Source organism: Acartia tonsa, chromosome 5 (genome assembly GCF_053477335.1).
Source record: "Acartia tonsa isolate MP-2025a chromosome 5, ASM5347733v1, whole genome shotgun sequence".
NCBI lineage: Eukaryota > Metazoa > Arthropoda > Copepoda > Calanoida > Acartiidae > Acartia > Acartia tonsa.
The window spans coordinates 7,239,466-7,263,520 of record NC_137264.1 but is presented as its reverse complement, the minus strand read 5'-3'; the positions used below and the strand labels follow the sequence as shown (position 1 = coordinate 7,263,520).

General features: G+C 31.0%; 1 protein-coding gene across 1 annotated transcript in view; it reads right to left on the bottom strand.

Moving 5' to 3' along the window:
- LOC145318653 (sex peptide receptor-like) overlaps positions 1-8,494 on the bottom strand; it is a 55,981-nt gene extending 47,487 nt beyond the window's left edge. Inside the window, exons 1-3 of the mRNA XM_080160066.1 lie at positions 8,435-8,494; positions 7,747-7,816; positions 5,250-5,329 (exon numbers count right to left, since the gene is read on the bottom strand). Of these exons, the coding sequence (XP_080016192.1) occupies positions 5,250-5,329; positions 7,747-7,816; positions 8,435-8,489 (205 nt within the window). The 5' untranslated portion in view covers positions 8,490-8,494. The remainder of the gene's footprint in view (positions 1-5,249; positions 5,330-7,746; positions 7,817-8,434) is intronic.
- Between the last annotated feature and the right edge of the window lie 15,561 nt (positions 8,495-24,055).

Sequence of the window (24,055 nt, the reverse complement as noted above, 5' to 3'; positions counted from 1 at the left end):
GATATAGAATGTACAATTATAAGATTAAAACCAGTTTTTTAGCCCCGTGGTGCCGAAGGCACGGGCTAAAAAAAACTGGTTTTAATCTTATAAAGGGTGTTTAAAAAAAACCAATCGCTTCACTCTTTTCAATATAAACCCTACAGTTTTGGTCAAAAACTAACAAAAAATTACTAAAATCATGTCCAAGCAATGACAATGAGATAACACTATTGAATTTTGATTTCTACTCATCTCTCCGGAGCACTACAGCTCGAGTCCTAGCCCTTGTGGAAAATTTTTATCTACGTGGAGAGTGCATATTTTATTACAAATTAAGACAGTTTTGTCTTTTTTTAAAAAGAATAAACTGTTTAAAGTACTTGAAATCTTGTAGATAGACGCCATAATGTTTAGAGTTTTTGATTGGGCTTATAAAGACCTTTCTATAGACGCCTTAATCAGACTTCTGACCCAATCCTAGCCAATTTGGCATCCAAAAGACAGACCCATCAAGCATTGAGACATGACTGCTCTGTCATTTAAAAAAAAAGAACAAACCGTCTTAAGTACTTAAAATCTTGTAGATAGACCCCATAATGTTTAGAATTTTTGATGGGGCATGTTAATATCTTTCTATAGACACATTAATCAGGTTTCTAACACAATATTAGCCATTTTGGCATCAAAAAGAAAGATCTGTCACACATCAAGAACTGGAGAGACCTGTCATGTCTCAATGTTTGATGGGTGTTCTTTTTAATGCCAAATTGGCTAGGATTGAGTTAGAAACCTGGTTAAGATGTCTATAGAAAGGTCTTTACATGCTCCATCAATAATTTTAAACATTATGGGGTCTATTTACAAGATTTTAAGTACTTAAAACGATTTGTTGATTTTTAATCTCCATGTAAGGAAAAATTCTACACAAGGGCTAGGACTCGAGCTGTAGTGCTCAGGAAAGGAGAGTAGAAATCAAAATTCAATAGTCCTTTCTAATTGTCATTGCTTGGACATGATTTGTGTCATTTTTTGTTAGTTTTTTACTAAAACTGTAGGGTTTATATTGAAAAGAGTGAAGCGATTGGTTTTTTTTAAAACACCCTTTAATTGTACATTTTTATATCCGTAGAAAGCTGGATATAATACGATGCTAGACATAGTTTTTGTCGTATGGATGAGAACCGGTTCCTATCCACCGGATTCGAATGAATACGAGAAACAAAATTATAAGTAATTTTTTAGGAAAACTGCAAAAATACAAGATTCTATTTAAGAACATACATACTTACATTTTTAGAACTTGATTATAGAGATGCTTCTCTTATAACATTGTACCTTGTCGTAATAGAAATCACTATTCCAAAAATCAAATAAATAGGATAATTAAATCACATAAAAAATTGCTACGATTTCTTAATCGTACCTAACTGTCATAGGAATCATGATGCAAAATTTGAAATCTATAGAGCAATTCTAACATGTCTAAATAGACGAAAATATCCAACCGTTTCGGACGTACGGACCGACCCTAATTATAGAAAAGCTTCGCTGCTAAAAAATTTCTATTTGAAGTTATGAGATGAAGAGTTTTCCATGAATGTTTTATACAACTGGATTTATCTATAGAACAAGAACATGTAAGTTCATAACCATAAAGCCTGTTTGTAAAAAAAAGATATCTATAATACAAAGTAACAGGATGTCTGTCTGTTTGTCTGTATCGAACAATCTCACTAACCGCTGAACCGATCGGGTTCTCCTTTACAGGGTAGCTTCTCATAGGTCCTGGGAAGGTTTATAACTATTTTTTGGGAGGGTACCACCACCCTCCCAAGACACAATGCAAAAGCCGATAATTTCCAAATGATGATACACAAACACATCCCTTCCAAGGTTGTTTAGACAACTAATCAGAAAACGTTTTATTTAAACTTTGGGAACTAGTGGATTAAACAGCCCATTGTCTCCTCTCTCTTTGATTTTTTTTACAAAAAATTGTTTTAGCGACTTACGGAAGTGAGACATTTATTTTACACATAAGTAGATCATAACTTTCTAGAATAAAAAAAGTCCTAAAACAAAATTGTAGTGAAACTTTGCTTCCCAAAAAGTTTTTAAGATTTTTACCATTACGTTTTCTTGGCTGACTTTAATTTTGATATTTTTACATCAACTTTGGAAAAGCTGTCATTTCATTTTTCTATAAAATCTTTCAGGTTTTTGACAGAAGTTTACATCTTTTTTTGACCAGAGATAAATAATATTTCTCTATTTTTTTGCTTGTTTGCATTTTTAGAAGAGCAACAACTTTATAATTAGAGTAGAGCATGTCCGTACGACCAGTCTACCTTCTTGCTTACATTTATTTTTTTATGCATAAATTGTAAACATTACTCTATGTAATAATTTTAAGTATCTTACTATACTACAGTTTATTGATTTTATTAATTAAAAATATTAGTAATTGAAGCAGTTTATAGTGCCTATAAAAAATGACGTCTTATAATACAAATAAACAATTAAAGGCCAATACACAGACTAATTTGCAAATGGCAGGCCAGTATACACTTTCATTTAGGCCAGTAAAAAAACGTCATTTTTTAAGGCACTAAAAAAGATTTTTAATAAATACATTTTTACTGACTAACTGTTGAACATTGAATGTTGAGAAAAAAAATTGTATTTAAATTTATTAACTTTGAAAAAAAAACGTTCTTGCTGTTTTTGCAAAAATATGTTAAATGTACATAGATATAGGGATTCATAATAAACGTTTTGCCAAATTTTTAATTTTATTTTTGGTAAATCAAAATTGTTGGTAAAAATCTTTTCACCATAACAATTGGGATGATGGAAAGAAAACGAAGTAGTGGGTATTTCGTATTTTCACAGTAGCTTTTGATGGCTTATTTCAGGTTAGGTTAGGCTAGGTAAATGTTGATGATTGCTGGGTTAGAACATTGCCCCCCCCCCTCTCGCAGGTTAGAAATAGAAGAAAAGCTACTGTGAAATACGACGAAAACCGCTACTTCGTTTTCTTTCCATGATCCAACTATTGTATAAAGTTCTGTGGAAATATTTTTTTTCTTCACTTTTCCCTTCCCACTCTGAGAATATAGTTTATGAAAGAAACTAAACAGTTTTACATATGTTTGCCTCAAAACTTTTCAAAATATTATTTTGAAAAATATAAAAAGTCAGATAAAGTCATTTTCTGAGAGTAAGATGTAAGAGTAACAAGGTCAAGGAGTAAGAATTAGGGACATATATTAACGTACGGACAGACCAGACTTAAAGTGTAGCTTAGTCAGGTTGTTGGATTTTTTTAATTTGTACTTTTTTTAAATGTTTTATATAGAGGGACAAAGAAAGTGAAAATTCAGCCATGTGACGTCACAAAAATTAGTGATTACCATTACCTCTAGGGGCAGTTGAGGAGGGGCAGTTGACTTCGATAACCCAATTTTTTTATTTTCGTTTTAAAAAGAAAAAGTAAAAATAATTTTTTTGTTTAAGAGGGGCGGTTAATCACCCACCTCCTTCATTTGGTATTTTAGTTTTTTTTTTTTGGGGGGGGGGGGTAATTTTTAATTCTATGGGCGATTTCTCTTGTAAGGATGTTGGTACTCTCCCCCAAAATAGTTATGAACCTTCCCGGATCTATAAGAAGCTATCCTGTAAATGAGAACAATATCGGTTCTGCAGTTAGCAAGATCCTTCGGTATAGACAGACACACAACCATCGTATTACTTTATCATAAGGATATACTGTGAATTAATGTATGTTAGACTTTAACGTAACATTCGACATATATTTCTTTTATTAATTATTTATTTCAATATCAGACTATTGAATTTCTTTAATTGATTATATAAACTTCATTCAAATTATTAAATTTTCTTTTTAAAAGCGACGCTTTTCTATAATTGGGGTAGGGCCTTCCGTACGTCCGTACGTAACGGAAAGCTTTTTTTCGTTAATTTAGGCATGTTATAATTGTTCTATCGATTTCAAACTTTGCATGATGGTCCCTGTAGTAGTTAGGTACGATTTAGAAAGCGAAGCACTCTATAATCGTTACCAGAACGTCCATTTTAACTTTTTTAACAGCAATTTTTTATGAGATATAATCATCCGATTTATCTGATTTTTTTGAGTACTGATTCCTATTACAATAAGGTACATTACTATAACCTAAGCAACTCTATAATCAAGTCCTAAAAATTTCAGTATGTCCTTAAACAGTAGTCTGAATTTAAGAAGTTTTGCAACAAATTTACGTATAATTTTGTCAAAACTTATATATTTATATTTTGTATATTCAGTTCTTACACTCTACAAGAATTAATGTTCGTCTGTCACACCGTTTCTTAGAGATTCGCTTTTATGGATGTTGTCATACATGTTGATTTATCCTCTAGCCAATTGTTCACTTGGATTCAACTACAAAAGTCGCGCAATCCTAATAATAATGTAACAGGATGGCTATCTGTCTGTTTATTGAAGTATCTTACTAACCGGTGAACCGATATTGTTCTCCCTGATAGGGTTGCTTCTCATAGGTCCTAGAAAGGTTTATAACTATTCTGGGGAAGGGTACCTCTATCCTCCTAAAAGAATACAATAACCCTCCATCTACTTTTACTTTTTAAATCTAAAATAAAAAAAAATGATTTCCCCCTCCTCAAGTGCCTCTAGAGGCCTCTATGGGCGTATCCTATAGTAAACAAGGATGACAACATCCATAAAAGCGAAGCACTGAAACGGTAGGACAAATTGACATTAACGCGTATAGTGTTAGAACTTAATCATCATAATATAAATTTATAAGAGTCAAAGCAAAATTGTAAGTAAATTTGTTGTAAAACTGCTTGATACAGGATAATTTTTATAGACATACTTACATTTTTAGAACTTCATTATAGAGTTGCTTCGCTTATTACATTATACTTTGTTGTCCCAGGAATCAATATACCAAAAATCAGATCAATCAGATGATTAGATCACATAAAAATTTGTTGTTAAAAAAGTAAAAAAAATCAACATGTTTAAAATGGACGTACGGACATTTTGGTGATGATTATAGAGTTGCTGCGCTTTCTAAATCGTACCTAACTATTAAAGGAATCACCATGCAAAATTTAAAAGCGATAGGACAATTCTAACATGCCTAAATTAACGAAAAAAGCTATCCGTTACGGACGTACGGACGGACCGACCCTAATTATAGAAAAGCTTCGCTTTTAAAAATAAAGTTTAAACTTACCAAGTAATGGTGTGACAAGCTGAATGTTTCCATATCTAGTATCTGCTGTGAAAAAGTAACAGGTTCCTTCTGGCTCACACCTTAAATGTAAATTAGCATGTGAATTTTATAATTGGTAAAATCAGGGATCTAAAGGGATAAGACAATGGCCGATAAATTGATGAACATTCCTAAAGATGATTCTCGTAATTACCCCTTCTGTAGATTGCAATAAGTGGTTGAAATGTTTAAACACTCAACTTAATGTTACAACCAATCTAAGTTCAATATAGTCCCCAAAATTGTTGAGCCAACAAATAAAACGTTATCATTAAACTTTCGGGAACCTATGTATTAAACACCCCAATGCCCCCCCCCCCCTCCCTGGTTGAAAAAAGGAATAGATCAAATAGAGTCAAAGGATATAAAAAAATACATTTTCTTGTATTTATAAAATAAAATTATGAAATGTTAAAAAATCTAAAGCGAAAACTATGTAAAGTTAAAAGAATATTTAAGGAATCAACAAGTATCTATACTCATTTAATACACTTCATAGAATTAGAGTTATTAAAATCTTTGCGATTCTATTCATGTCTATATGTGTGTGTGTAGCCATAGTTTCTTAGTGTTTGAACCTAAGTAGTCATGGAGTAGGACGAGATACTTTTGTATGCTAGCACCAGGGCAAGCTCAAGGTCCACGCTCAAGTACAAGTACTTTACCCGCTGTCTCAAGGGACCTACTTTTTATTACCTCACCTTCGCCGAGTATGGAAGGTGTCCCAAATTAAGTCACCGTAATGAATGACGCTCTCCACAGAGGAGCTTGGGTAAGAGTTGCATTGATATTATGTACTTGACCATTGAGTATCCAAACTACCCAATTATCACCCTTCTTACACAACCAAGGGGAAGTTGCGTGAATGAATTGCGACTGAGAAATTCGAGTTGCCACATAGGGACTTGAACTCGAGCCCTCATCACCGTAACTCAGTGCGTTACCACTGAGCTACGACGCCCCTTTTATACATATCTACTTGTTAGAAGTTATACTAGGAAAATATCAAATGTCTAAATATCAAAACTGTTTTGTTTGTACGAAAAGAATAGACATAATATATATCTAGATGGTCCATCTGACTCCAAAATTTGTCAAATTAAATGATGAATTATATAGCAGACAAAAACCCTTTGTTTATTTTTGGCATGCAAGTTGTACAAGGGACGTCACTTTTGGAGGATATTATTTCTAGAAGGTTAACATTGACTCTAGGGGCTCGGTGACGTTTCGGGGTGAACATACTCTGCATCTTGAATTGCAATGTAACGCGTTCAATCGCCTAGGGTATCAACACCCATCAGACAACCAATCCTTAATTAAACGACCTTTGTCTGAGTAGTCCTAGATGTCCATGGTAATGAGTTGCGCCTGTTTTGGGTTAAGGCATTCATTTTACTCTAACTATTTATGTCGCAAAACTGACGTAGCAGCAGAAGGAACCATATTTAATGTTTTTTGTTATGACGCGGTGTCTGACCGAGATTTGAACCTCTCACTTTCCCGACGACGAGTGGATGCGCTGTGTGTTGAGCCACGGTCGCGGGTTAAGGCTAACGTTAACCTAAGAAATTAAACTGTTCAGTATTAATGGCCAAATTTTTATAGGTTTTGTCATGTGCTTTACGCTATACTAGGAAATAAATTTTTACACCATATAATTTACCAAAGAAACCCTTTTTTATATCTGACTCATTATTCGAACGAAATGAAAAAAATATGCCGTTCCTTATCAAAATCAGTACACAACTTCAACCAATGACTTGTCTGGAATGTTTTTCCACTGTTCTCCTATTGGCTAATTTAGAGAGTATACCGCTATAATATCTTTATTGAGCCAAGTATGCTCTTTTCATTTCTCTTGTAAAATGAATAACATTATGTCTACAGTCACGCAATTATTAACTAGAACCAAAACTTCCAAAAAAAAATCCACATGCTTCTTCTTAAAAGAAAACGCGGAAAATTTATTTGAACTATTTTTACCAATTAACTGTCATACATTTGAATTTCAATAAGGTATATGGAAGTTATAACAAAAGTAATTAAAATAGTTTTGGGGGTGGCTTTGCTGAATTAAAAAAATAAATATCAAGGATCAAGTTACCTGACTAATAATTAAACCCTTAAAGTACAATATTTTGTTCTAATATTTCTTTCTGACGTTTAAAGACAACTGAGCAGAACTTTTTTCTTCAAACATGTTATAAACATTGTGGTTCAGACAGAACAAATCAAAATATTTTACTTGGCAATTAATCAGGGCTCGGCAGCCACGCGTCAGCCTCGGTCAAATCGTCATTTTATAAGTTTTAAATTCAGCTAGATGTCTGATCCTGTCAATACATAAAGAAAATTCTAAATTTAAACGAATTAACTAATTTACGATTTAGATATTTCCAGATATTTGCGTACTGACATACACTAGTTAAAGAATTGCTAAGAAGAAGCTAAAAACCTTGTGTAGTTGGATCCTTCAGAAACATTGTCCATCAATGAAATGTTCAAATCGCCAGGATCTATAATTCCTAAAAAAAATTGGACGAATTCAATTTGTTTTTTGTTTTTTTAATATTAAATTATACAATAGAGTTATAATAATAGAAGTGTGTTAAAATATTTTTACAATATTTTCTAGAAATAAGTATTCTTAGTTGCAAAATAAAGAGCTTTTTTATAGTGCCAATAAAAATGACGTCATACTGGCCTACCATTGGTCAATTAAAATGTTTGCTGGTCTGCCTTTGATATTTTAGTCTGTGTATTTTCTGTCAATTTGTGTTGTATGACGTCATTTTTTAAAAGGCACTATAAAGAGCTTCCAGAACAAGAGCATTGAGCTGTCTGACGGTACTAAGAAAGGCATAAATACAAGTTATTCACATACATCACAATAAAGATAACATAATTTACATATCAAATACACATTTTTTTATAGAGTTTGAAAATCTTTGTTATGTTAAAAGGGAAAAAATTTCAGACTGTCAAAAACAAATATGTTTCAAAAATGGAATTAATTCACTTTGATTAAATTCCTAACTAAAAATTCCTACACAGAGCAAAATTTTGTATTCCTAGCGTATTTCAAACATGTGAGGAATTTTGACTTTGATATTGAGTAGAAATATCTCACTTTCTCTACATACCTGTTTCATTCAGATGATTATAATTCAAATCTGGGCCATCCGTGACTGGACTCATTTTATAGTTCTGGAATTTATCATATATTTAGATTAAAAACAAGAAAGTAAGTGAGCATTACCTTAGCATATTTTTATAAAGATAATAGTATAGCATTATATTTGGTATATGTATAAAATTTGATAAAAATAATCTTTAAATTCATCACAAAAAAAAATCTGAGTTTTATTCTATTTTTGTTTAAAAATATCAAACTTGTAAACATATATATCTGCCACCTGTAGCTAGTTGGATAAAGTGACAGAAACAAAGTTGTGTGAAGTAATATTTTACAAACTTTTCAAACTGTTTGCCAACAGTTTCAAGAGTTTCAGCTTATTATTTGCAGCTGGGACATTTAAAATGAACATCTTCTAACTTTTACTTTATTTCTTTTTAAAGTTTAAAAAAAAAGAATATCTTGGTCAAAGTGTGGAGTGTGTTCAAAAAGATCACACCTTCATCCAAGAAAGTTATTATGTTTGTCTTTTATACCATACCTCCATATAAAGTATCTCCTCTTTTTGCTCATTCATGGTTAAAGCTAAAATGGTTTTGAAAGCATCTATTAAAAATTGATTATAGCATAAATTATATATTTGTCTATAGAAAATGAAACCAAAACTATAATGATTTCCTAATCATATTATCTAACATGTATGACATAATGAAGGAAAATCAGGAAGGAAATTAAGATTACATGAATTTACTTTGATATTCCGATATTCAAGTTTAATAACGTAAAATATACTTTCAAATTTAGATATTGATCATAGTAGATCAAAGCTGTAATAGTTCTCAAGAATTTCTCTTTTTTTCAAATTGCAAAAAAAATGAAAAGTAAATGTAACTCTTCTATTCTAAATCAGAGCTGACACAATTGAAGATTCCCTTGATTGCAACCACTTACATAGTTAGTTTTGCAGAAAGAAAGAAAAAAACTTGTTCTATTTTCTGGGGCCTGGTCAGAAAGTTTTGATTAAGTTAATCAAATTTTTTCTTGACCTAAGTTTTTATCTCTAATTAAATATATATAACCTATCTAAGTTCCAACTAAACAAAACTATTGTGATATAACTTGTTAATATTATAATTAACTTTTTAACAATCCCATTTTGGGGTTAAGATGAAGAATTTAAATTAACCATTTCTAAATTTCCAATTCATAAAAGATTAGTTAAAACATTTAATGTAAAATTCTCTTTTGAAAATGAACATAATGTAAAGTAAAATTGGATGAAAGGATGATGTTTTACAAAATAGTTCTTGAACCTTGAAACATTAATCTCAATATATTTTGCATTTTCAACAAAATAAATTTATCTTTTGAAATTCATTCATTTTGTGTTCGTTTCAAACTTGATACACAAAATCTTAACATATTATGATTGATTATGATATAGAAAAAATTTTGTTCACAAATTTGAAGAAAAAAAGTATTTTTCAAAGAAAGTTATTTGCTTATTCATTCTTCAATTTGGTGAAGATGCATTTTGTGTTTGCAAAAATAATAAAATAATTCAAATTTTGATGTAAAATATAATATTTTATTAAACTTCAATTTTTTCCTTGTCAATACAATTTATTTTCTCTGTTTTTAGATTATTTTCTTTCTTTTCCCAAATAATAGAAAAACGACAATCTACTTCTTTATCAGAAAATTTTATTATGAGGAAACTTTCAAAATGTAAATAAGATATTAAATATGCCTCTAGCAACATAATCTCTATTAAAGCAATGATTACCACATGTCTGACTGATCAGTCAAAATACCGCCAATAATGAACGTGAGTTTCCCAGAGTTTTTTAAGCGGCCAAGTTTTGATAGTTGTGATACGGTGAGCTTGACCTATATTTTGTTATATTCATGGTTGCAGACAAGTGAACAACCAACCAATGTTTTATCTGTCACAGGGTTTTTGCCATTGTATAAATTCTTTAGCACTTGAGAAAATCATTTATGAACCTCTAAATTTCATTTCTAAATTAAAGAAGGGAAGCTTTTATAGTACCTTTTTACCTTTTTATAATACAAAAATGAAGTCATACTGGCCTATTATTGGTCAATTAAATGTATATTGGCCAACCATTGGTAAATACATCTGTATATTGGCCTATCATTGATAATTTGTTTTTTTTATTTTATAGGCACTATAAGCTGCTTCAAAGAAGGTCAATTTACTGCTTGTTTATTGGCCATAAGATTTTAGCCGTCTTAATAAATTATGTGTGAGTAAACAATGAGGGTGAAAATGTGTGTAAATGTTGTGGGAGGATAATGCTAATGGGGAGCTATGTAATTTATTTCATTCATTGTCTCTCTTGCTTTTACTTTCACACTAAATTTCATTATTATATAAATATGCAGGGAGGGAGGGGACATTGGGCTGTTTATTACACTAGTCCCTAAAGTTTTATAATAAAGTTTTCTTATTCGTTGACTTAATAACCTTAAGAACTTTCATTGAATTGTAATTGGTTGGTTTGTTTAGTAGAGTGTCTGAATGTTCAACCAATAATTGTAATCTAAAGAAATGATTAATTTTGTGTATCATTATTGGGGATGTACATCAATTTATCTGCCATTGTCTCATCCCTTTAGATCCCTGCAAAATTTCATTATTTTATGAATATGCGCAAATTCCATTGTTGTTTATACTATGAGCTAATTTGAATATTGGGTTTTCCTTACAGAACTTGATTATAGGACAAGCTTGTTTATCAAACAAACAGGATACTTTCCTAGTATAATTAGGTTTAAATTTGCATATTAATTAAAACTTAAAATTTATTAAATGATGAAGCTAATTATAGATATGCTTTTAATTAAAAACAGAATATATATATACTATAATTAATTCTTTTGGTTTACTAAATCTTTTAAAAAATTAAATAGTATTATAAGATTTAATTAATTCTGCCATTTCTAAATTAGTTTAGGTTATTCCTGTAAAGTTGCTAGGCTCCTGCAAGGCCACAGGGCTTGGTTCTAATTTTGAATGGTTTGAATTCTTATTCTGAAAGAAAACATGATGTAATTTGAAGCTTTTATGGGGTACCTATAAAAAATGACGTCTTACTGGCCTACTATTGGCCAATTAAATGTATACTGGCCTGCCATTGGTAATATTGTATATGTATCGGCCTCTCAGGAGTCATTTGTATTGTAAACATCATTTTTAATAGGCACTATAAACAGCTTATGAATTTTTAAATTTCTCTAATTTTTTTTTTTATTTTTTTATATATCATTTCCTACAAATTTTACTGGGTTTTTGTATATTATTGCCTACAAATTTTACTGGGTTTTTGACAAACTGGTTGCTTATTTACTGGGTTTTTGACAAACTGGTTGCTTTTTTGACAAACTGGTTGCCTTTTTGCCATCTTCCCCTCTTTTCTTCTCAGTAATGTTTCCTGTAGATTTGTCCTGTGTGCTCATTTGCATCAGTTCTTCACTACTTACACACACACACATACATACACAAGCTCTTACACAGAAAATTCATGCATGTGTGTGTGTCCCCCATATAAATTGCAGCACCATCAGGATTTTAAGAGGTATCCATGTAGAAAATGAAAAGTAAATAGATTTTTACTATTTGAATAATATAGGTTAACTTTAACCTTTTTTATTTAAACTCCAATGTATTTCTCAATTTGATCTGAAACGACCAGGCTCTTATGGCTATTATTTGCTTCTACAAGACAAGAAAATACTTTTTTTCTGTATTGAAACATTGTTCTAAACCATTCTATAGTCCGTTTAGAACAACCTTTATTAGTGGTACTGATTTATTTCTCCTTTTATTTTTGGGGTGCATACTTTTCTCCTGATCCTAGGGATTTAAAGAGACCACATATATATTATGTCATGGGAAAAAGAAAAGTTTCTTTAAAAACAAATATATAGAAGATCTTTTAAATATGATAACATTTGTTTTTCTACAACCTACAAGCTTCCGACACTGATGACACATATTGCTTAGCTAACTAGTAGAAAAAGTGTATGTATCTAAGTTGTTTAAGCATTTACTTACGTAAAGAACAAGGATGACAACATCCATGAAAGCGAAGCACTGAAACGGTAGGACAAACAAACACTTGTATAGCGTCAGAACTGAATAATCAGAATAAGAGTAGAAGCAAAATTGTAAGTAATTTTGTTGAAAAAAAAGCATGATACAGAATAATGTTTATGGATTTACTTACATTTTTAGGACTTGATAATAGAGTTGCTTCGCTTATAATATTGTACTTTGTTGTCTCAGGAATCTGTATACCAAAAATCACATCATTTGGATTATTAGATCACAAAAAAAAATTGTTGTTAAAAAAGTAAAAAAATCATCATGTTTAAAATGGACGTACGGACATTCTGGTAATGATTATAGAGTTGCTACGCTTTCTAAATCGTACCTAACTACTACAGGAATCACCATGCAAAGTTTAAATCGATAGGACAATTCTAACATGCCTAAATTAACGAAAAAGCTATACGTTACGGACGGACGGACCGACCCTAATTATAGAAAAGCTTCGCTTTTAAAAAGTATGTCTGGAAAGTTAACTAAATACTAAAACAGGAAGTGTAGTGCTCTAATCTGAAGTCTTAATCAAATTATCAGTAATTTATTGACAATACCTACAAACAATATACTTTTCGCTAATTATTAACAATTATTATGCTACATGCATATTTCTCATAAAATTGTAAACGAAGATAAGATTTTAAATGTCATTTCAATGCAAAACAAAAGTTTAACATTAAAATGAAAATTTAAAGCATAAGAAGCAACATGATCGAAGCAACAGAATTTTAAAAAGAAGTTAAAAAAATTAAGTTAAAATAACAAATAGTAGGCAATAATAAATTACAAGTGGCTGCTTCCCTAGCATCTAGGGACTCCGTAGTTAGAATGGGCAGAAAAATAGCATAACACCATATCAAGACTTAAATATATAAATACAATAGCTCTAAACTCTTAAAGACCTATGTGAAGCTTCTTGAAAGTGGAGAACTTAATCGGTTCAGTGGTAGGTTAGACAAAACCACTTACTACTTTATAATAATACGATAGATTACCTACAAAAATAAATTATTTAATATTTAAAACACACAATATCTCAATTTAATAATAATCAACGGTGACTTCATAGTAACTCTACCCACATTTACTATGTCCATAATGCGAAGCAATGAAAATTGCTTAAAATATGAAAAGAAATCTACCAAAATGTTATATGCATTTACCTTAAATCTTCCCGCCATGCAAAATTTTGTTAAAATTTTTGCTTCCAGCCAAAATATGGTTGATTTATGCAATAAAAATGACCCATGAAAAATATATTTCTGTAATGCAAAAATTGGGACCTTTCAAGCACTGCAAAGTTTTTAAGATCTGCAAAAAGATCTGTTTTTAAAGCTTTTGCGTGATCTCAATTTTAAAGATTTTTACAAAATTTCAATTCTAGTGTTTCGATATAAACCTGAAATTTACCCCAAAAAATGGGGGCAGTCTCGATTATAACATATATATGAAGGTGCAGCAAGTAATCTTCCAAAGTCAAAATTGCATACATATACAATAGGATTTTGCTGGATATCGGATATCCATCATTAGAAATCAGCCAGATATCCGGTAACCGGCAAAACAAATCCAGCTTTGCTTTCACTGTTTCTAAATTCTTTACTTTGGTATTTTGCCTACTAAATTCAATAACGTTCAAGAATACATGTATAATTTAGACAACAACCTTCCCCTAATGGTAGAAACCCTTTAGGTCTGCTTGCAATTTCTTTTTGTTCTTTTGTAGGGACCCGGCTGTATTTTAAACTTAATGCAAAATCGGGACAGGGTGTCCACTTTAATGGGAGAGTTACATATAGCTCATGCCCCCTCTATTCATTTAGTTTAATGTGAATTTGCTACAATTTACTTAATCTTTTAAAAATATTCCAGAAGTACAATTTTTGTGATTTAATATTAGTAAATGTACTGTAAATCAATCCAGCAAATTGTAGATATATTGTAATATTTTCTTATTGTTATCATAAATCATGAAAATGTTAAACGAATCAGAACTTTATCATTTATTACATAATTTAAAATATTAACATTAAGTTATTTGAAAAAGGCTAAAATAGAGTTCCAAAGGTATCTTATCATATAAAGGAGTAAGCGTTTTTTGTCTGTCCCGAAGGATTTCACTAACCGCTGAACCGATATTGTTCTCCTTTACAGTAAAGCTTCTTATAGGTCCTGGGAAGGTTTTAAACTTTTTTTGGGGAGGGTGTCTTCACCCCCCTCCCCCCAAAAATATATTTTTTTATTCTTTTGAAAATCAAATTTAAAATGAGATGAGGTTGAGGTCGAGCGATTAGTGCTTCTAGGGGCGTAGCCGCTAGTAATTACATAAAAGACTATTTTGATAATGAAAGATAAATAATAACAGTTTTTCTATCATAGACACTTAATAAAAAACTCTACAAAAATGATTTTGGAATTTATTTTTCGCAACAGCATTCCGCATAACAAAAATAAGATAAATTCCAGTTTTGTTGGACCCAAAAGCCATACTGGAAAAACCCTGAAACCCACCTCCATTGACATAAATATTTGTATATTACATTTTTTAAGTGTCTTTTTGATTAATATGAATACTTTTTAAAAAGTTTTTGTCAAAGGTCTTTATTACAAATAATTTTTCAAAATAATTATGTTTGTTGAATTAATACATTATTTATCGTTTAATTATAATATAATTATAATAAATATTTGTATATTAAATTTTTAAAGTGTCTTTTTGATTAAATATGATAGTATTTATATCAATATTGTTGAAAAGTTTTATTCAAAGATTTTTATTGAAGATAATTTTTAAAAATAATTCTGTTTGTTGAATTAATACATTAATTACTGTTTAATTAATACTTCAGTTAAATATTTTTAAATTATTGGAATATTGACCCAAGTATCTAAATACAGGGAGGAAGGGGACATTGGGCTGTTTATAATACTAGTACCCAAAGTTTTATAATAATGTTTTCGTATTCGTTGGCTTAACAGCTTTGGGGACATTAAGAGGAGTGTCCAAATGTTTCAACCACTAATTGTAATCTACAGAAGTGGTAATTTGTGTATCGTTATTGGGGATGTATATCAATTTTTCGGTCATTGATTTAAACATCCAGACAGACAGATAACAAGTTTGTGCGGTGTGTAATTTTTCAGGGATCTAAAGGGATAAGACAATGGCCGACAAATTGATATACATCCCAAATGATAATACACAAAATAACCTCCTCTGATGAGTAAAATTATTGGTTGAAACGTTTTGATACTCAACTTAATGAAGCAACCAATAAAAATATGATGATAGTCCCCAAGGTTGTTAAGCCAACAAATAAGATAAAAGTCCCATCCCTCCCTGGTGATTTCTACATGGCCTTTCCAGGTGATACAATTTGAAGCTTTTTATAGTGACTAAAAAATGACGTCATACTGGCCTACCATTGGTCAATTAAAATATATACTTGCCTGCCAATGGTAATTTATTTTATTCGCCTTTCATTGGTCATTTGTATTGTAAGACGTCATTTCTATGGGCAATATAATCATAAAGACATCATAATGGCCTACCATTGGCCAATTAAAATGTATGCTCCTATCATTGGTCATTTGTATTGTATGACGTTATTTTTTATAGGCATAAATAATTTTAGGCTCGCCTTGGACTTGAGTTTCTTTATTCATTTGTATATATGTATGCGAGGCAAAGGAAACCCTGACTAGTAGCAAATAATTAGTAAAAAATAGTTTAAACGCCATTGTTCTCTCCCCACCTCCCTGGAACCTTTTACAAACAATTTACCACTGGTCACAACATTTATTGGAAAACTTAAAGTGGCATAAAATTATCTATTGGTATTAAAGCTAGTAGAAAGTTGTATTGTATTGTCTATCTAATTCAGTTGTCAAGTTGAATAGATACATACACTAGCGGATACGCCCCTAGAAGCCTCTAAAGGCACTTAAGGTGGGGGAAGGTAAAAGTCGACCCTCTCCTATTTAAGTTTTAAAAAAGAAAAAGGGTTTTTTTTTTGTGGGGTGGCATTTTATTCAGAGGGAGGCGAAACCTTCCCTGTACCAACAAGAAGCTTCACTATAAAGAAGAACCTTATCGGTACAGACGAAATAAAAGCTTATTATATCAATATAAATCATTCTTCCTTATTTTAAAACAAAACGTTGATTATATGCAAATAACACCATGCAAAGTCTAACATCGATAGTATGATTGAAAATTTTCCAATTAACGTCAGAGCTATCATTTATAGACGTCTGTAGTTCGTACATTAGTTAAAGTAATAATTTTGTTAATTGTTAAATGTTATATTTAATTTATATTGGTAAAAAAAACTAATATTATACCTGTTTTTTAATAGCGAAGCTACTCTATAATTCACTTTGTCCGTCAGTCAGTCAGTCTGTAACGCTATGGGGAAAATGTGATTTTCTCGGCTCCTATTAAAGATAGACAGCTAAAAATTTCAGTAATTGAATAAGTTCACATTATATAAATTTCCAACAAGTTTCATAAAGATTGGTTGGGGTGCTAGATCAATTCCTAGATTTTTAAGTTTTTGTGATTTTCTTTCCTCAAATTTATTTCCCAATGTCCATCTATAATTTTAAAGCTTCGCTACTAATGGATGATGTCATCCTTGTCTGAATCCTATTATATAAAGTAGCAAGCGTTTTTTATCTGTCCCGAAGGATCTCGATAACCGCTGAACCGATATTGTTCTCCTTTACAGTGAATCTTCTTATAGGTCCTGGGCAGGTTTTAAACTATTTTTCGAGAGGGTGTCTTTACCCCCCTCTCCCCCCAAAAATAATTTTTTTAACTCTTTTGAAACTATTTAAAATAGGATAAGGTCGACTTTTCCTTCTCCTACCAGTGCAGTGCCCCTAGAGGCTTCTAGGGGGCGTAGCCGCTAGTATAAAGTAAAATATTAATATATTTAATTAGATAAAAGAAAATTTAGACAATTAGGTAGATATTAATATAGTCTTAGTATAAAAATATTAAAAGTTGAAATATGATATAGAAAAGGTAATCTGATATTACTACAGAAAAAGAATTAAAGAAAAAAACAATAGAGAAATAGAAAAATTTAAGAAAAATAAAAGATAGTTTTTTTTAATTGTGTTTTAGGCTGTTATATCTTTATATTGAAGTTTTGGGATGGTTTAAGGCTATTTCTAAATCCATCACAATACCTTAGCAACCGCTAGTATTTTAATAAAGATTTCATTGCTGATGATGTATAAGTTAAATACTACAATATTAGTTACTAACGGCTTTGCTCATAGCCTCTAGGGGCTTTCTTCTTAAGATTAAAATTAGAGGTTGAAACGTTTGGACACTCAACTTATCGAACCAACCATCAAAGTTCTACAATAGTCCCCAAAGTTGTTGGGCAACGAAAGAAAACGTTATGATAAAACTTTGGAGACTAGTATAATAAATAGCCAACGTTCCATCTAATTATTAATTATAAAATGTTTGCCTATCCGTGGATATGTTGACCTCTAGGTATGTGGTATCTGCCAGGGGGCTAATGAAAGGCTTGGCAAGCCTACCCATAGTGTTTACAAATATATAAATAACAACCAGGGTACAGAGATGCAGAGAGAGAGAGGGGGGACACTGGGATTTTTATTACACTAGTCCCCAAAGTTTTAAAATAACGCTTTAAAAATTCGTTAGCTTACTCTACTGAATTTTGTTTGGTTGGTTTGTTAAGTTGGGTGTTTAAACGTTTGAACCACTAATTTCAATCTATAGAATGGGTAATTTTGTGTATCATTATTCGGGATGTTACTCAATTTATCAGTCATTGTCTTTTCCCTTAAATCCCTGCCATAGATGTGATTCTATTAGCAAAAAAAACTTCAATTTATGCGCTAAAAAGTAGCTGGAAAAGATTCTTTTCTATATATTGAGAAAAATAAGAAAGTTATACCTTATTCCTGAATAAATCAGAAATGGCCAAGTGGTTGAAAATAGTAAAGGAAAAGAAAAACGTAAAAGGTAGAGAACAAAAGAATATAAAATTATGTAAATATAATTTTATTTATATTTTTTTGATACGTCTTGCGTTATATAACCTTAGACACTTTTGGCGAATTTTAAAAAACAATTTTTTTTTTAAATTTCAAAATTGTTTTAAATATAAGCTTTATATACAATACATTCATTTTTAAATAATCAGTCATAACGACCATTGGACAAAACCTAATTATTGAACAGCTTTGCTGAAACTCAGAAAGGAAGGGTACTATAATGGGCTGTTTATTACACTAGTCCCCAAAGTTTTTAATAACGTTTCCTTATATAAATTTTAATGAATTTTGATTAGTTGATCATTAATTTGAGTGTCCTAACATTTCAACCACTAATTGTAATCTACAAAAGGGGGTAATTTTGAATATCTTCATTGGGGAAATACATCAATTTATCAGCTATTGTCTTATCCCTGGCAGAAACTATAATACAATGCATGAAGAAAAACTATGTCAATACTAGAAGGTCTTGAAGTAAACATGGCCATGAGAGGTAGGTTGGAGAGGTTTTTTTTGGACCCAAAAATATACCACTTTATAAAGTAGTGGGACAAAGTGACTCAAAAATCAGCCATGTGACGTCATAAAAATGAGGGAGATGAGAGAAGAAGTGGTAAAGAAAACCCCTAAAAAAGTGGTGGTCAATCCTTCATTTTTATGACGTTACATTTCTGATTTTTGAGTCACTTTGCCCCACTACTTTCAAAAGGTTAAAAAAAGATCCTGTTTAAATCTATTTTGCTTGGCAATACTTAAAGAGAAAGTTTATAATAATTTAACACATATAATGTTTGTATTTAATATTATTTTATACCCCCCACCCCTCCCCCTCCATCACTACTTCCAAATGGATGAAAAGTTTTAATTTACATCAATCATTTATGGTTTCAATTGATTTAAATAGGTAAAAAATATGGGCTGCTGATTAATAGACGCCCAAAATTCTCTAAATCTACAGTTGATTCTACTAGAACTTTTATCTCTATTGAGTAAGGAAGAAAAACTAGGATGGGGGAAGAAATACACTACAACAATACTTTTGCATTTTTGGCACTGAGCAATATTTGTGCAGGTCCCTTTTTTAGTAGCGTAGCTACTCATTGATTCAGAAGGTCTTTCTCTTAAATACCATTTTGAAAAACTTAATATTTCGGCTGTTGTATAGATAAAAGTTTGAAAGTTTTTATAAAGATTCCCATGGCTAATAAGCAACTATTCTTTAACTTTATTTGTCCGTCTATCTGTCAATTACGCCGTGATGGATATCAAAATGTAATGAAAAAATGTGATGTCATAGGTTTTGATAAAGATACATATTTAAGATTTGGGTATTGTCAGTTTTGTGACATCGCCTGTTAAGGGGCGTTTCGTCGTATTTTTACAGCAGCTTTATTCCTTTTTTCTGGCCCATGCTTTTTTTCAGCACAATGGCTTTTAATAGGTTATTTTATGTGAGGTTAGGATTAGGTTAGGTGATTGCCCTGCAGGGATAGGCAATTGGTCCTGCAGGGGCTAGAAATAGGAGAAAAGCTACTGTAAAAAAAAGCGAAGAAACGCTCCTTAAGAGACGTTACCACGGAAGGGACTATACCCCCAAAAAAAAATAAACTCGATATGAAGATAACCATCCTTGTTTCTTATCTTTACACCATAAATGTAATCTTTACGTGTATGTGCTTCTTTTGTATCGCTTCCTATCCTCTATCTCATTACATTTACATTTTAGAATATTACTCCATATAATAATATACGTTTTAAGATTTATGCGAATTATTATTATTAAAATGTATTCCTGTTAGAAAAAGCTATTTATTTTATAAATACAAGTGGCTAATTCCCTGTCATCTAGGGGGATGAATATACCGTGTTAAGATTTTCATCTAAAAAGACCTATGTGAAGATTCACTAAAATGGAGAAATCAATCGGTTCATTAGAAATCGATATCTTAAGCTACAGAAGAAAAAAAACTTACATCTTTATAACATAGGCATATCATATAGACATATAATTTAGTCGTTTAATATACTATTTAGACCTTTAGCTTCAAATTATAAAGCAATAATAAGAGATGAAATTCTTAAAAAGTTATTTATTAATGCAGAACAGCGGAGCCTTTTATTTAAAATTTTTAACTGTACATAGCGATAGTTATTGTATGACGTATGTATATGCATTTATTTCGTATTATATTTTTGCTTTTTATACTTTAAGGCTGCCCTGTTTGCGACTAAAGAACTCTGAAGTGAGAGAATAAATGTTAGGTTTAGTCCCTTTCGTGGCAACGCCTCTTAAGGGGCGTTTCGTCGTATTTTCACAGTAGCTTTTCCTCAATTTCTAGCCCCAGCGGGGGGCTCTAACCCTACGGGGCAATCACCCAACCGAACTTAACATAACCAAACCTAAAATAACCTATCAAAAGCTACTGTAAAAATACGATGAAACGCCCCTTAAGAGGCGTTGTCATGAAAGGAATTATACTCTAAACATTTTTTATTAATTCTTGATATGCATTTGATTCATAGCTAAATTTAACCCAAGGGATCTAATATATTATTTATATCAATACTTATACTGAAGGAAAGGGGTAAATATGATTTTTATTAGCACAGCATCTCTATAACAATAGTATGGCAGTATAATCATCAGGGAGGAAAGGGACATTGGCAATTTTCCCGAAACTTTTATAATAACGTTTTCTTATTCGTTAGCTTAACAACTTTGGGAACTTTTATTTAATTTTAATTGGTTTGTTCATTAAGTTGAGTGTCCAAACGACGTTTTAACCACTATTGTAACTTTATATGGGGTAATTTTGTGTATCATCAATGGGGATGTATACCAAGTTATCGGCTATTGTCCTATCTAGTGTAATATTATAAAAATGTGATAATCTTAAATAAAACAAAGATTTTAAAATTAGATTATAAACAAGAAAGAACACTAATACTAATCCATTACATGAGTGTAATAAAGTGGATTAATCTTTAAAATAAATAAATATAACTTTAGTTCCAATAAAGATGTTTTTAAAAAAGAGTTATAAAATGTATGTCTTTACATTTTGACTCTTTTAAATAGACTAACTATGAAGTGATATGTGTTAAAAAAATGTTATCATCCTTATAGGTTGCATTTTTTGCTATTTAGATTGTAAGGTTTTGCCAGCGTTTTAATTGATCATTCAATTGTATGGTATGTGTTTTTTCTGTCTTTGTGTTTTGATGAAATTTGATTACTTTGTCCTGGCTGTGTCTCTTAAGAAAGAGCCTTTTTTGCCTACTATATCTTTGCTTGAAGGATGTTGGCTCGAGTCAGAATCTAGTGTCACAGTGGCTTTATAGACTTTATGTTTAAAGTTTTTGCCATCCAATGGGAATGATTGGGGTTCTCTACAGTTATATCCATCAATTGTAGGCATTTTGGAATCCCAAAGGATGCGTTTGTTAAGGGTAGAAATTATACTCTGCATGTTTGACATTGTGCTGTAGGAAATCTTGATGGTAATTCTATTGTAATATTTGTGAAGTTGTGAGCCTGTAGGGAAGTCCTTGTCTGCAAACTTAAATTCAAATATCAAATGCCTGCCTTTAGTCAAACTGTCTTAAATTGTTAATTAAGAAAGATAAATATTTAACAGGGATCTAAAGGGATAAGACAATGACCGATAAACTGATACATATTCACAATGATGATACACTAAACAACCCTTTCTGTATATTACAATTAGTGGTTGAAACGTTTGGACACTCAACAAAATAACCCAATTAATCAAATTTTATAAAAGTCCCCAAAGTTGTTGAGTCAACAAATAAGAAAACGTTATTATAAAACTTTGGGGACTAGTCTAAAATAGCCCAATGTTCCCTCCCGCCCTGCTATCATTAACACATATATACATATATGAATTGTTTGTTGTAAACAAAGTGTGCTTTTTGGTTTTTTTTTTTGTTTAATTAAAAGATTTATTGTAAAAAAATTTTTGAAGTGTTTGCCTGTAAGGTAAAAAATCTCACAAAATTGATTAGGTTTTGAATTCAATGGAAAATTATATTGAAAGTATAATTAATGTTTATTTTGCCTTAACTTAAGATCTATGGTCGCTGCTTTGAATAAAAATGTATATTCTGTATAAAATAAATGAGTAATATGTACAGATTTTATGGCTTATTTACCCAGAGGAATAGATCTTGATTATATTTATATTGAAAACAATAATAGTTATTTCTAGCATCGTATTATAAACAGCTTTCTGCGGATGTAAAATGTACAATTATAAGATTAAACCCGTGCCTTCGGCATGTCGTGGCTAAAAAAACTGGTTTTAATCTTATGATTGTACATTTTTATTTTCGTAGAAAACTGGATATAATATGATGATAGACATAATTTTTTTCGTATGGATGAGAACCGGTTCTAATCCACCAGATATTAAACGGTTTCGAATGAATACGAAAAAAGGTTTTATTCCTTCAGCCAATAATTGAACTACAGATTAAATCTTTCATCGTTAGGCCCTAACCCTGCGGGTAACTGCAAATGCACGCCTCTCTTAACCCTTACTAAATTAAAATTAATAACAACAAATAGCTCTCAAAACACTTCTTTACTTTGCAAATGGTCCATTTTTTGTTGAAGGAAATTGTCCCAGAATTATATTTATATTCAAGTCCCCAACATTATCTTATTCGTTGGCTCAACAACTTTGTGAACTTTTATTGAATTTGATTGTTTAGTTCATTGACGTTTTAACCACTAGTTGTAACATACAAAAGAGGTAATGTTGTGTATCATCATTGGGGATATAAATCAATTTATCGGCCATGGTTTAGATCCCTGTACGTTATTTCACTATTTAACATCTCAAATTAAACGTCTGTTTAAAATATCATAGCAAGCTGATAAGTGAATACGACTTTAAAGTATTTAAAAAACTATAAAAAATTTTACGACGAAATGAAATAATTTTGTCCTTGTTCAAAAATATGAAACTTAGTGCATAACTGTAAAAACTTGTGAAAAGGTGTAAAAGCTAGGACTCGGCAGCCGCGCCGCCTCAGCCGCGCATAAGCCTCAAGTTTAAACCCAGTTGTATGTAAAAAAAAGGATTCAACGCGGCCTACGTGTGGTTAGCGAGCCCTGTTAAAAAAATTATGAAAAGGTATAAAAACTCAGTAAAAGATGAAGAAAAAAAACGTGTTTTTCTGTGTTGATGACAGATGTGTAAACAAATATTTAATATAAATCTCCACTCTTGGCTAAAGACCAGAGTGGGTTTATTTTCAATCACTGGAGTGCTAGGGGAATAAAGTTCAAAGTAGTTGTTTGAATATACATCTATACTTATCAATTTATTGCTTGTGGCACAGCCGCTAGTTATCTAAAAAGAATCCTGTATTTTACTTAATTGCAGTGTGTCTATAATCTCCAAAGTCTGTATATACATAATTTATTAA